At 42.2% G+C, this 15,985-nt stretch overlaps 1 protein-coding gene across 1 annotated transcript in view; it reads left to right on the plus strand.

The window, feature by feature from the left end:
* Positions 1-562: 562 nt before the first annotated feature.
* The window catches only part of LOC136874962 (uncharacterized), a 121,677-nt gene continuing 106,254 nt past the window's right edge, over positions 563-15,985 (plus strand). The window contains exon 1 of the mRNA XM_067148674.2: positions 563-707. Coding sequence (XP_067004775.1) covers positions 587-707 — 121 coding nt within the window. The 5' untranslated portion in view covers positions 563-586. The remainder of the gene's footprint in view (positions 708-15,985) is intronic.

Here is a 15,985-nt window from a genome sequence, read left to right on the forward strand (position 1 = left end):
TTGCCATAAAAATAAAATGACAGTGGACTTCCGTTTATATGGCTCTAAGCTTCATAAAATGAATAAAGTGTATGTTACATTGGTTTGGCTCTCAGTTACAGAATTTGCAAGTAGTGACGTTAACACAAACCCTTGAGTCCTTGCTATGTGCTTTACGTCGCACCGACACAGGTCTTATGGCGACGATGGGATAGGGAAGGCCTAGGTGTGGGAAGGAAGCGGCCGTGGCCTTAAATTAAGGTGCAGCGCGAGCATTTTCCTGGTGTGAAAATGGGAAACACGGAAAAACATATTCAGGGCTACCGACAGTAGGATTCGAACCCACTATCTCCCGGATGCAAGCTTACAGCTGCGCGACTCTAACCGCACGGCCAACTCGCCCGGTCCGTTGAGTCCTTGACTGCACCGTGACTTATCTTCAATACTTCCCCTCACTCAAGTGTGCCGCGACCAGGAATCAAGAAACGTTGAGGAAGTTCTTTCTGGGAAGTTATTTATCGTGCCATTGTCTGGTAGCATGCGAGGGAAATCCCGCTTGGCCGATAGTACCGCTGTCAGCTAACGAGTAGGACCAGTCTCGGGTAGGATGTGGCCACCAGCGGTAGTTCTCATGCTTCTCCTTGGAGCAAGCTCAACACAGCGCTATTTGGTACCTGAACCGCGCCTGGAGGCACTCTGGCCCACTGGCATTCGCGTCTCTATCCCAGGTGAGTGCTATCATTGTTCCTTATACTCAACACTTGTCTTCGTCTTATGATAGGTTACAATAAGAGAATTGTCTTCTTGCCACGATTAGTAGCTCGGACGGCAGTAGCGTAGCCGGGATCGACCAATGGGAGGGGGTTATAGTTACAAAATAGCGATAGAACACAATGGAGTATGCGTGTGTGGTGCGCGCATGCAACACTAGGTCATTATAAGGTCATTGGTACAAGTGAATTATGTTGATATTCAGATTGCAATACCGGTGCACTACAAAATCGTACATTAAAATACAAAACAAGAACAATGTGATCAAGGTGAACAGTTTTGCAGCGAATAGTATGTTCAGTTTACAATTTAAAATCAAACTTTCAAGGCTTCTTAGATTCTGGCTCAGTCCGGTGGTATTTGAAGGTGCTCCAATAAGTCAGCCTCGTGTCGATAGATTTACTGCTACGTAAAATAACTCCTGCGAGACAAAATTTTGGCACCTCGGCGTCTCCGAAAACAGGAGTAATTAGTGGGATGTAAAACACTATTATTATTATTATTATTATTATTATTATTATTATTATTATTATTATTATTATTATTAGAGCCTCCGTGGCTCATGTGGCAGCGAGCCGGCCTTTCACCGCTGGGTTCCGTGTTCACATCCCGGTCACTCCATGTGAGATTTGTGCTGGGCAAAGCGGAGGTGGGACAGGTTTTTCTCCGTTTATTCCGGTTTTCCTTGTCATCTCTAATTCCAGCAACACTCTCCACTATCATTTCATTCCATCTGTCATTCATTAATTATTGCCCCAGAGGAATACGACAGGGTTCGGCAGCCGGCGCAGTTCCTATCCTCGCCGGCTTAATTCCATTCCTGACCCTGTCGCACTAACACATCAAAAGTTTTCGGCGACGGAAAGACGGGAAAGGGTCGCGAAGGTTGTGGTCGTGGCCTTAATTAAGGTACACGGAAAACCACTGCCAACGGTAGAATTCAAACCCACCATCTCCCGAATGCAAGCTCACAGCTACGTGACTCTAACTGCACGGCCAAATCCCTCTGTGGCAATAATAATAATAATTCTTTCCTAGCGTATGTACGAGGTACGCTATCTGACTGTGGCCCGGTTTCATCAACACATGTTAGTACTTAACAAGGTGTTAAATCATTTTAACATTCGATTTAAGAAAATTTGCGTTTCATCAACAACTGTTAACATTAACAAATGTTAAACTGCGTATTAAAGTTAACATTAGCCATTTCTAATGTTAAATGGCTAACATTAGCATTTAGCAACCTGTTCCAAAATGGCTGCTTTGAATCTCGCTTTCGATGCGAAATTGCTCTATTTAGATCTTTTACAAAACAATCCTGATCGAAAAAGAGTTCAGCGACGTATTGACTGAAAATTTGACGGATGCAAAATTTCTTCATAGATACAGGTTATCGAAAATAGTCGTTGCTACGGTTGTTGACGAAATTCCAGTGAGGTAGGATTATCCTATGAAGAGAAACTTACCTCTTTCTCCAATGTTGCAGGTACTGATAATATTACGATTTTTTGCTACTGGTTCTTTTCACATAATGGCCGTAGACAATGCTGGAATTTCTAAAGCCACTGTTAGTAGAGTTGTTTGTCGAGTGTCTGCAGCAATAGCATCCATGAGAAGGAGGTATATAACATTCCCTTCAGCAGAAGAGCGTCAGCAAATTATCCGCGACTTCTATGAAATAAGCCGTTTTCCTGGTGTTTGTTCTAGGTGCAATAGATTGCACACATGTAAGAATCCAATCACCCGGAAACAATTGGGCCGAAATATATCGTAATCGGAAGGGATATTTCTCTGTTAATGTTAATGTTCAGGTGATTAGTGAGCCTAACTTCCAAATCAGGGATATACTTGCTAGGTGGTCTGGTTCTGCACACGACAATACAATATTTAATAACTCCCATATCGGAGCACAGTTTGAAGTGGGGCAATTAACGAAGTGATTTTGTTAGGTGACAGTGGATACCCGCTAAAAGGTATCTGTTAACCCCATTGAAACCCTCGCGGACTTTCTCCCACGCCTCGTACTTTTCTTTTATCGTCAAGCCATCTGTGCGCTTGCACTCAATAACTTATATATATTTACTAACTAATTCAATTAACAACTCTCTTTCGAAGGAGGAAAAATTAGAACTACGATTCCGTTTCAGTTCACGCGCCATATTTTACAGCTATACTCAAACAAAAGTGCATCGGAGCGCGCTGTAAAACATCATGTTCGTACTACTGCCTCCTTGATTCGCACCCGTTCGCAATATTGGGAGAGTTAACAGTCATTAGTTAACATTTCACAAGAAAAGTTCGATGAAACGCAAGAAACCTAACAAGATGTTAAATTTTTAACTCCGTATTAACTAACTACTTGTTAGTATATATTTAACATGTGTTGATGAAACCAGGCCTATGTCTTTCCATTTTACTCGATCCTGTACGTCTTCTGGGCTGAGGCCTGCAATCCGCATGCCTTCTACAAAGGAGTCCGTTTCATTGGTCTTCCACGTGGCCCACAACCTCCAGGGTCGATCTGAAGGGCTACTTTTGCCACCGAACTGCTGTCTTGACATGACATGACCATTGCATCGAAACGTTGCCTCTCTCACTTTCTCTACAATCGGGGCCATGCGTAATCTTCGTCGCACATCTTGGTTTGTCATATGGTCATAGCGTATTAGGCCGGGGGGACGGGACTGGGGCGGGGGAGGCAACCGGGAAGCCTGGACCCAAAAGAAAATAATTTTAAAATACAAATTTAAAGCTTAAGTATTTAAATGCCAATAAGAATACAAAAAATACGAAGAAAATTGTATAAATTTTGCACTAAAAATGCACCTAAATTTTTGGTGTAACTTTGGAGCATTATTGAAGCAAATTTGGTTCAAGAGTGGTGTTCACAATAAAGAAGGTTGAAAGAAAAACTTTGATGTGCGTTTGGCGCGGATGTTGCTCAGAAATTGTCTGATTAATGTACTTCAGTTTAGGTGTAACTATGGTGCAAAATGTCACTTCTCTTACACCAACTTTGTTGGTGTAAAAATGGTGCAAATCAATGTAGAAAAATATGTTGTGTACTTATGGTGCATTTTTCATTGGGTTAAATCTGTGCATCCATTGTCACTTTTCCACCAAATTAGCACCACAAATACTACATCGTGTTTGCACCGATAAAAAGTTTAGCACCAATTTTACACCATTATTACACCCATGTTTGGTGCAAACTTTGCCACCAGGGGCTGATAATCAGGCAAGTCTAGGTAATAAAATAACTTGAAAGTTCGCAGTTCTGGTCTAAATTAAAACGGAGGCGGGGGGGGGGGGGGAGGGGTCCGGAATCTTTAGTTGCTCAGGGGCCTGTGCTTAGAGTCCATCGGAGCATTTTCATCTGCATGACGTGGATGATTTGGCCTTGTTTCCTCATCACAGGGCGACGTTCTGATCCGTAGAGAGCTACAGGGCGCTCTACTGTCTTATATACATACGCCTTAAAATATTCTTTATCGTTCTGCGATGCGATTTTATTTGACGTAAATAAATATCACACGAGAACACGTTCACTTCCTTGTATAAATTATAAATTACTTTATTTACACTGTACGTCACAACACACAATTACACACAGTAGCAAATGACGCTGTATACAACACTCAACAGCGGAGTACCCTGAAGTCGATTCTGACAAGTACAGATATCAACGACACTGATTCGCGCACTATAACATGTGCTCTCTTGAATTCACCGCCTCACTCACTCGAGTCCCATACTCTGACTCCACCTCGGAGACCAACATTCACTCCCAGTCACTGATCTCTATACATGGATGGCTGGTAGCTTGGGTAGCAGTAAGCCGAATAGAAGATGACTGGCGTAGTAAGATGGCAGCGAGCGCACGATGCAGTAGACCACGAGGAGCACGCTTTCTTTGTTTATGCTTAGTTCAGTGACGCCAGGTCTCTTGATAGTAGTTCCACGAGTGTTCTGTGGTGTGTTATTGCAAGGTAAATAGTAGTGTATTTTACAAATTTAGGTTCGTTGCCTTGTAGTATGCTTGTGAATTACAAGATTCAGTTTAAATATGTATGTGTTTACGTGAAATATGAATGAAGAAACATTCTACGGGGTATTAACATACCGCAGTGTTCAGCTTATGGATGTACAAACAGAACCGATCAGCAGAAGGAGAAATAATTTCATCGGGGAATTTTATACCGTACATAAGAATCTTCCTAGGGTAGTGTTTTGAGTTTTAGGTTTATTGTATCTTATTTCGCATATTCTGGGAGCAAAATGGCAATTAATTTTTGTAGGTTTCCTTTTTCGAGACCCGAACATAGATCATCGATTAGGAGTATCAGGAGAGAGAATTGGGAGCCTTCTAAAACAGCTGTTCTTTGCTCAGATCACTTAGAGGAAGACTATTTTGATAGAACAGGACAAACTGTACGCCTTAGAAGTGATGTACAGCCAGCTGTTTTCAATTTTACTGAACATTAAAGTAAAGATTTACTTATATTTTTATTTATTTGTCATAATTAAACTGACGGTTTTGATGAAATAATTGACGTGACCTTATAACAATCTTAGAAAATGAAGTCTGGAGGAATTCTAGACCTTATTTACATCAATAATAATTATGGGTTTCAGACACTGGAGTGGTGGGAGAAGGGAAAGTGTGGTGGGTGTTTTAGGCTATCCCATTATACTATTCGTGGTATTTGGGACTCTTTTAACTGGTGTTACATATTTCTGATGATGACTATCAATATTGCTTTGCTAGCTGAATTTAATTAAAGAGGTCTGTACTAGTAAATTAAGCTGCAGGTAATGAGATATACTGACAAGTTTTGAATATTTGCTGGTTTTATAAATGTGTATATTTGCTTCAATGATATTTTAATTTGATAAACTGCGCGTTATTTCATGGAAACAGGAAATAGAAATTCATTATCAAGCACCGATTAAGATATGTCGAATCTAGGCCTGTATAGTGAGCTACGTTTATAGGTACATCATTTTAAGAATGCATAATTTCGTGGCATACATGTATACAATTTACAGCAATGTTTCCAGAAACTGATTTTCACTCGTATTGTGTTACCAATCGCTAATTGCATGTATTCAGCACCTAAGTTAATATTTGTCGGCCGTTATTATACACTCATATTTATTGCTATCCCGGAGATTTACTGACCTCGGAATGCCATGTCAGTGATCCCAATGTCCTGATGCTTTGAGTGAACATGTCTCTATATTTTTAATTATTCCACTGCGACATTAATTGCGATTTAAAATCGACTATATTATCATTGCTTCCCCATAAGGAGAGCTCTAGGATGGGTACGCCAATATGGCGAACCGCGCGCTCAACTTGGCGTACTTTCTCCTGCAGCGGAGAGCTGCCATCAGCGATCCATGTATAGAGATCAGTGCTCCCAGTCCATCACTTGCCTGAGTCCTAAGAACTAAGAACTAACTCCACTGACTAACAGCTCGATATTTATACTACTCGATCAACCATCTAGAATGATCGACCTCTGGAAGAGTTCTTACAACACTCTAATGGAACACACTCGAAACATCGATCGACCAGCTAGTCGAATGGGTACTCGAACATTCGTCGACTATTTACTAATCCATATGGAAACATCTACAACATTCGTAATGTCTCTACATGTATCTGGATAATACAACCTTACAGTAAGTTTCAAGAACCTTTCGCCTATACCAAATTATAGTACAATTTGCTAAGTCTAACATACGAACAGTATGGACTTTTCTACTGCTTTCGACTATATAGATTTTGAGGTTAAACTTATACACAATACGTACACTGACTGACAGAGCAAATGCAACACCAAGAAGGAGTGGACAGAACTTTATGCCAATTGCAGGGTAGACTGACGTCACTGAGGTATGCTCATGATGTGAAATGCGCCGCTGTGCTGCGCACGTAGCGAACGATAAATGGGACACGGCGTTGGCGAATGGCCCACTTCGTACCGCGATTTCTCAGCCGACAGTCATTGTAGAACGTGTTGTCGTGTGCCACAGGACACGTGTATAGCTAAGAATGCCAGGCCGCCGTCAACGGAGGCATTTCCAGCAGACAGACGACTTTACGAGGGGTATGGTGATCGGGCTGAGAAGGGCAGGTTGGTCGCTTCGTCAAATCGCAGCCGATACCCATAGGGATGTATCCACGGTGCAGCGCCTGTGGCGAAGATGGTTGGCGCAGGGATATGTGGCACGTGCGAGGGGTCCAGGCGCAGCCCGAGTGACGTCAGCACGCGAGGATCGGCGCATCCGCCGCCAAGCGGTGGCAGCCCCGCACGCCACGTCAACCGCCATTCTTCAGCATGTGCAAGACACCCTGGCTGTTCCAATATCGACCAGAACAATTTCCCGTCGATTGGTTGAAGGAGGCCTGCACTCCCGGCGTCCGCTCAGAAGACTACCATTGACTCCACAGCATAGACGTGCACGCCTGGCATGGTGCCGGGCTAGAGCGACTTGGATGAGGGAATGGCGGAACGTCGTGTTCTCCGATGAGTCACGCTTCTGTTCTGTCAGTGATAGTCACCGCAGACGAGTGTGGCGTCGGCGTGGAGAAAGGTCAAATCCGGCAGTAACTGTGGAGCGCCCTACCGCTAGACAACGCGGCATCATGGTTTGGGGCGCTATTGCGTATGATTCCACGTCACCTCTAGTGGGTATTCAAGGCACGTTAAATGCCCACCGCTACGTGCAGCATGTGCTGCGGCCGGTGGCACTCCCGTACCTTTAGGGGCTGCCCAATGCTCTGTTTCAGCAGGATAATGCCCGCCCACACGCTGCTCGCATCTCCCAACAGGCTCTACGAGGTGTACAGATGCTTCCGTGGCCAGCGTACTCTCCGGATCTCTCACCAATCGAACACGTGTGGGATCTCATTGGACGCCGTTTGCAAACTCTGCCCCAGCCTCGTACGGACGACCAACTGTGGCAAATGGTTGACAGAGAATGGAGAACCATCCCTCAGGACACCATCCGCACTCTTATTGACTCTGTACCTCGACGTGTTTCTGTGTGCATCGTAGCTCGCGGTGGTCCTACATCCTACTGAGTCGATGCCGTGCGCATTGTGTAACCTGCATATCGGTTTGAAATAAACATCAATTATTCGTCCGTGCCGTCTCTGTTTTTTCCCCAACTTTCATCCCTTTCGAACCACTCCTTCTTGGTGTTGCATTTGCTCTGTCAGTCAGTGTATTTGAGGTTACACAAATTTATACTACATAATTATAGGGAAACCATATACTAGTCATGTTTAACACTTAATAAAATATAATTTAGCATTAAAAAACTATAATTAAAATATGGTAAACATAATAATTGAAGGGTTTAAACCAATTAAGATGTACCTACGACAATATTATCCCCCTAAAACCTTCAATATCTACCCTGTACATTATTTACTCTAGGTCTTAAATCTAGGTGTCCTTATATCTATGTCTTCGTCTCTCTTAGTCTTCATTATTTAATTACACATAAACTACCTCAATCACACTGGTTTCTCGTTGGCGTTGTTTAAGTACACATATCGCAGCTAGATGGTTCAATCGATGGCCACCACCTTTCCATGGGGGATCCGCTGGGTCTGGTCGACGGTGTCCCTGTTCTCGGTAGCAATGATCCGCAGGTCCTCGCGTGGCAGTCAACACTCCACTGACTTTCCCCTCGCTCGTACCTTTGTGTTCTGCCAGGACGTACGCGTCGTCTTCGTAGTCCACCGATGTGATGCACGGGAGAGGCTCGCACGTCGTGACCTTGGTCCTGTTGAGTCTCCTCTTTTTCCGGGGTGCTGAATTCAACTTTCCTACCGGCATATGATTTCGTGCTGGGACTAGTGGTCTGGTTAGGTGGCACCCTCGTTTTTCGGTTGTTGGGGGCTACAATGATCCCGTCGACCCGTGGAGTTGCCATCTTCACGACACCGGAGCCACCATCACTGTTTGCAGCCTCCACTCGTGTCTCCGAAGCTGTCGTGCTTTCACACAGGACACTCGGTATTTCCGCTGGGCCTTGAACTACGGATTCCACCATCGCAACCATGATCCCGTCGTCCCGTGGAGTTACTATCTTCACGACGCCGGAGCCGCCATCACTGTTTATAGGCTTCACACGTGTTTTCAGAGCTGTCGTACTTTCGCTCAGCGCACTCGCTGTTTCCGCTGGGCCTTGAACTATGGACTCCACCATTACTACGATGATCCCGTCGTCCCGTGGAGTTGCTATCTTCACGACGCCGGAGCCGCTATCACTGCTTGCAGGCTTCACCCGTGTCTCCAGAGCTGTTGTACTTTCACACAGCGCACTCGCTGTTTTCGCTGGGCCTTGAATTACGGACTCCACCATCGCTGCAATGATCCTGTCGTCCCGTGGAGTTGCCATCTTCACGGCGCCGGAGCCGCCATCAATGCTTGCAGGCTTCACCCGTGTCTCCAGAGCTGTCGTACTTTCACACAGCGCACTCGCTGTTTCCGCCGGGCTTTGAACTACGGACTTCACAACCGCAAGCATCACTTCGGACCGCTTCCCGTCCGGTTCGTTGTTGTCCTGCATGACATCAGTGATCACCTTGGTTCTGAGAGAGCGCACTTCGCTGCCCAAAGACTTGATTTGATCCTTTATTTCTTAAGTCTGGGCCTTTATTTCTTGAGTCTGGGCCTGGATCTTTTTGGTCTCGGCCTGAATCCAAGCAGTCAGTTGTGCGAACATTACCCGGTAGTTGGTTCCTTCCTCCGAGGTGACTGGGTCCTCTCTGTTGTCTATCAAATCCTGGCACAGCATCTATTGTAAGTTCGCTTTGCTTCCAGCCGTCGGTAAACCTCGGGATGTCAGCGCTTTCCGTAACATCACCAAGCCCATTTGGTCGATCTTCATTGCCGAGTCTTGAAGTGTCCTGTCACGGTCGCCAATTTATCGTTCTGCGATGCGATTTTATTTGACGTAAATAAATATCACACGAGAACACGTTCACTTCTTTGTATAAATTACTTTATTTACACTGTACGTCACAACACACATTTACACACAGTAGCAAATGACGCTGTATACAACACTCAATAGCGGAGTACCCTGAAGTCGATTCTGACAAGTACAGATATCAACAACACTGATTCGAGCATTATAACATGTGCTCCCTTGAATTCACCGCCTCACTCACTCGAGTCCCATACTCTGACTCCACCTCGTAGCCCAACAGTCACTCCCAGTCCATCACTTGCCTGAGCCCTAAGAACTAAGAACTAACTCCACTGACTGACAGCTCGATATTTATACTACTCGATCAACCATCTAAAATGATCGACTTCTGGAAGAGTTCTTACAACACTCTAATGGAACACACTCGAAACATCGATCGACCAGTTAGTCGAATGGGTACTCGAACATTCGTCGACTATTTACTAATCCATATGGAAACATCTACAACATTCGTAATGTCTCTACATGTATCTGGATAATACAACCTTACAGTAAGTTTCCAGAACCTTTCACCTATACCAAATTATAGTACAATTTGCTAAGTCTAACGTACGAACATTATGGAATTTTCTACTGCTTTCGACTATATCGATTTTGAGGTTAAACTTATACACAATACGTATTTGAGGTTATACAAATTTATACTACATAATTACAGGGAAACCATATACTAGTCATGTTTAACACTTAATAAAATATAATTTAGCATTAAAAAACTATAATTTAAACATAATAATTGAAGGTTTTACACCAATTACGATGTCCTACCTACGACAGCTTGTCACAGAGAACGCCGGTAACTTGCCTCCACTTGAGCCATGCTGCATTTACTCTTGACAGGATATCGTTGGTGGCATCGCAGTCAGATGTTACTATAGTGACTGCGTGATCTTCAAGTCATAATTGTCGATGTTGCCATCGGTTTGGGGGCCACATTCCAGATACACCATGCGAACTTATTATAATAATAAATAATAATAATAATGTCCGCCTCTGTGGTGTAGTGGTTAGTGTGATTAGCTGCCACCCCCAGAGGCCCGGGTTCGATTCCCGGCTCTGCCACGAAATTTGAAAAGTGGTACGAGGGCTGGAACGGGGTGCTCTCAGCCTCGGGAGGTCAACTGAGTAGAGGGGGGTTCGATTCCCTCCTCAGCCATCCTGGAAGTGGTTTTTCGTGGTTTCCCACTTCTCCTCTAGGGAAATGCCGGAATGGTACGTAACTTAAGGCCACAGCCGCTTCCTTCCCTCTTCCTTGTCTATCCCTTTCAAACGTCCCATCCCCCCACAAGGCCCCTGTTCAGCATAGCAGGTGAGGACACCTGGGCGAGGTACTGGTCATCCTCCCCAGTTGTATCCCCGACCTAGAGTTTGAAGCTCCAGGACACTGCCCTTGAGGCGGTAGAGGTGGGATCCTTCGCTGAGTCTGAGGGAAAACCGACCCTGGAGGGTAAACTGATTACGAACGAATAATGATAATAATAATAATAATAATAATAATAATAATAATAATAATAATAATAATAATAATAATAATTGTACGTCCGAAACTACTTTTACGGCTTTGGAGACGAGGCGCTAGAATTTTGTTCCACTGGAGTATTTTTACGCGCTAGTATATCTTCTGGCTGGCGTATTTGATTACCTTCAAATACCACCGGACTGAGCCGGTATCGAACTCACATCTTGTGGTTAGAAAGACAACGCTCTTACTACCCGAGCCATTTAGCTTAGAGCAATGAGGAAATATGAAAAATGTTGCTTATACAGAAATGTTTCGTTGAACAACAGTTTACTCCTTACATTCGATTTAATATTTCCTTTACAGGAATTGGGAAGTATTCCAAGGAGAAAAAGGTGTACATCTTGGTACTGACATCACTTTTTAAAAGATTAGAATGTACTTTTTTCTTTCAATTTCTTTCGAGGAATTTATCACAGCCTGCTCTTCGTTCTTAAACGGTTTCTCTACTCTAACTCAAAACACTTCCAAATAAAAATAAAATTGTGCAATTTTAGATACAGTTTCTGAGAAAACTGTTTAGAAATATAGGCTTGGGATTTTTATAACTTTTTCTACCATTTTTAATAATAATAATAATAATAATAATAATAATAATAATAATAATAATGATGTTATTTGTTTTACGTCCCACTAACTACTTTTACGGTCTTCGGAGACGCCGAGGTGCCGGAATTTAGTCCCGCAGGAGTTCTTTTACGTGCCAGTAAATCTACCGACACGAGGCTGTCGTATTTGAGCACCTTCAAATACCACCTGACTGAGCCAGGATCGAACCTGCCAAGTTGGGGTTAGAAGGCCAGCGCCTTAACCGTCTGAGCCACTCAGCTTGGCTTTCTACCATTTTTAACTAGGTCTGATAAGTAAAATCGATTTCATAATTGAAAAAAATTTAAGCAGAGAAAATAATTGTCAGGGAGATAGGCAAATTTCTTCAAAAATTAATATCTTGTGTGAACTTCCTAACTGTTTGACTGAATTACAAATATTATATTATATAAATCTGCATTTAATTTGAAAAATATGAAATATCTGCATTTAAAATGGAAATTATGAAAATTAATATTCATTATATAAAATACACACTCGTCGAACCTTGTACTCACACTTACTTGTTACCTGCTTACTTACACATACGTTATTTGAAGGGCGCCAGCTGTCACTCAGTGCAGCAATAATAGAATGAGACTCTTGACTATCTCTAGGGTGTGGGGTAATAAGCTTACTTTTGACAACATACCATATAAGTTCTGGTAAAAGGAGATTGGCGTTTGGTTTCCCCATTAATTTTGAGGTTAAGATATTTTACCGTCAATGAAATAAAACTATGAATTCGTTTGATAGAACAATATATATTCTTTAAATAATATATCAAAAAATAGTGAGTCTTGTTGCGATAAAACAGATGAGAATATGAAATTAAGACATTGCAACTGAAAGAAACTAGGCATGAATTTGAATTCTTCTTGACCGGACATTTAACAATTTATACGAAATATTTTCCTCACTGATTCACTTGACTGTACCTTCAACACTTTGAGTGTAATTACGACGTATTCCTTTGATCTGGTGTTTACTGTAGATGTGTCACGCCTAACTTGGTGATACATCCTTGTGACTGCTTCTTCTCCATCTCATCTGACTTCTTTGTAAGTCAATATGGTATGACCTCTTGGTAGGTCCTGGGTTGCCCTCTCTGACTTCATGGTAAGCCCTTGCATCCGTGTCTTCCACTAAGTGACGGACCAACCATTTGGTCTCACTCTCTCAATGATCAATAATGGCTCACTGAGTCTTCACCATCTCTCGTTCACACTGGTTGACTGACCAACTAAGGCCTCTTGATCTAGTAGACTACTTCACTGTACTGCATCCGTATAACTAATGACTGACGCTACAATATGCATCCCCCTTATATAGACGTTGGTTGACACAGCTACGTAATCTCCAGAAATAACCATGACATACTCCCACAACGTGGCAAATATTACATACAGTGGTGAAATAGCCCGGAGGCGGCTAACTCCGTGAGCGCATATCTAAATAAATACAATGCCGTAGCCATGGCGCGGCGATGACTTGGCAGAATCGCCACTAATCTTGCACAATGTCCCAACGTCACACCCAATCTCTGATATATACAACAATTCTCACTGTACAGGTGTTTAATGATAATCTACACATACGTATATATGCATACATCTAAGTACAATCTTGCAAGCAACAGGCAATTGCAAAATCGAATTGAATAAAACGGATAATTACAATAATAGTAACAATATCACAGATAACATAATAATACGGACATAATAATAAATAATAATAATAATAATAATAATAATAATAATAATAATAATAATAATACAGATAAAATAATAAAAATACAGATATCATCTTGTAACGGGATTTGAACCGTTACACTTGGAATCTAAATTGTCAGGGAGATAGGCAAATTTCTTCAAAAATTAATATCTTGGAATCTATTATACCTAAGTACAGAATTTTACTCATAAGCACTTATTAGTAGATCTAAAGTCCGACTCGTTGGCTGAACGGTCAGCGTACTGGCCTTCGGTTCAGAGGGTCCCGGGTTCGATTTCCGGCCGGGCCGGGGATTTTAACCTTAATTGGTTAATTCCAATGGCACGGGGGCTGGGTGTATGTGTTGTCTTCATCATCATTTCATTCTCATCACGACGCGCAGGTCGCCTACGGGAGTCAAATAGAAAGACCTGCACCTGGCGAGCCGAACCCGTCCTGGGATATCCCGGCACTGAAAGCCATACGACAATTCAATTCAGTAGATCTAAAATATATGGTCCAATTTTCAGCTATTTCTAACAGTTCTTGGAAAATGTACCTACATTTACGAAAATATAATTGTGAGAAAAATTGATTATACAACTTGGAATTACAACTTAACAACACGCAGTCCTTTTATTAGTATACTATATACATAAAAGTAAATACTACAATGAAATATATAGCCTACAGTACCATTCTTTTGAGAAGAATTTGGAAGAATATATTGCAATCAGTCAGCACTGATCTACAGGTAGGGCTGTCGTCCAGAAGAAAAAAATCTCTATTAGTCTATTAGTTTACCTAGTGTTTTCTTATATTATTTAAAAAAGTTGGAAATCTATTGAACATACCCCTTGGTAATTTATTCTAATCCCTAATTACTCTTCCTTCAAACGAGTATTTGACCCAAATTTGTTCTCTTGAACTTCAACTTTATCTTCATATCATCATCTTTCCTACTTTTAAAAGCTAATCACAATCATCAGCATCTGCCGAAGGCAATGCCTTGAACCACATGCCAGTTCACCGACGGAGTTTCTGTTGTATGATATCCTTGGTCGTCCCCTCGGTTTCTTTCCCAGTACTTTATTTTCAATGATGGTTTGGAGAACAGAGTCATATCTCAGAACGTGTTCAAGGAACTTTGTTTTCCTCTTCTTTATCGTATTTAATAAACATTGATCCTCTTTTATGTGCTTAAAACGAGGTCATTTGTTTTTTATCCATCCAACTTGTTTTTGTAATTCTTCTCCCAAACTACATTTCTGCAGTCTCAAGTGTTGTTTTTCCTGTTTCCCTAATGTTCAGGTTTCGCATCCATAGAGTAGCACAATTCAAACAAAGGTCTTGAGAAATTATTTTCTGGTCACCAAACTGAGATGGTACCGAGCTCGATAGCTGCAGTCGCTTAAGTGCGGCCAGTATCCAGTATTCGGGAGATAGTACGTTCGAACCCCACTGTCGGCAGACCTGAAAATGGTTTTCCGTGGTTTCCGATTTTCACACCAGGCAAATGCTGGGGCTGTACCTTAATTAAGGCCACGGCCGCTTCCTTCCCAGTCCTAGCCCTTTCCTGTCCCATCGTCGCCATAAGACCTATCTGTGTCGGTGCGACGTAAAGCAACTAGCAAAAATCTTTTCTTGATTTCCGAAAAATACCTGTTATCAGAGGTAATTGCACTACCCAAATAGGAGAATAATATGACTTGTTCTATCTGTGTGTTATTTAATTTTAAGTTGTTTCTACTTGTAGGCTTCTTTTTGTCTCCTATCATGAATTTTGTTTCCTTTATATATATATTAGTTTGTATTTTTCTAAGGATTTGTTGAATCTTTGAATCCTTTTCAGAATTAGCTAAGCCAGCAATATCATCTGCAAAGCGAATACTGTGCACCTGAATACCATTAAAATGCTCCCCCCCCCCACTTTAATATGCTCTTTCATTTCTCTAACTGCATTTGCTATGAACAGATTAAAGATGTATGGTGACAGTGGTCAGCCTTGTCGTACTCTTCTAAATTTGTCTTCTCTTATAGTACCATCAATATTAACTTCCGTGGTTTGAGCTTTATATAGATTCACAATGAGGCGTCTGTCTTTCTAGTCAAGTCCCATATTCCCCCTTACTCGAAAAAGAAATTTCCACTCAGCATTATCGAAAGCTTTTTCCAAGCCAATAAATGTTACAAGCTTATTTGTCTGCTAATGCCATTCTACGCCATCTCTCCGCTGACAGCTCAAAACATACCACTTAGTCGAGCAGCTCATCTCGTTATTCCCAACCAAGTCTTCCCAGTCCAAGTTTGTAACATTTTCGTAAAACTACTCTTTTATCGTCAATCAATCAATCAATCAATCAATCAATCAATCAATCAATCAATCAATCAATCAATCAA

Source organism: Anabrus simplex, chromosome 5 (assembly GCF_040414725.1).
Source record: "Anabrus simplex isolate iqAnaSimp1 chromosome 5, ASM4041472v1, whole genome shotgun sequence".
Lineage (NCBI taxonomy): Eukaryota > Metazoa > Arthropoda > Insecta > Orthoptera > Tettigoniidae > Anabrus > Anabrus simplex.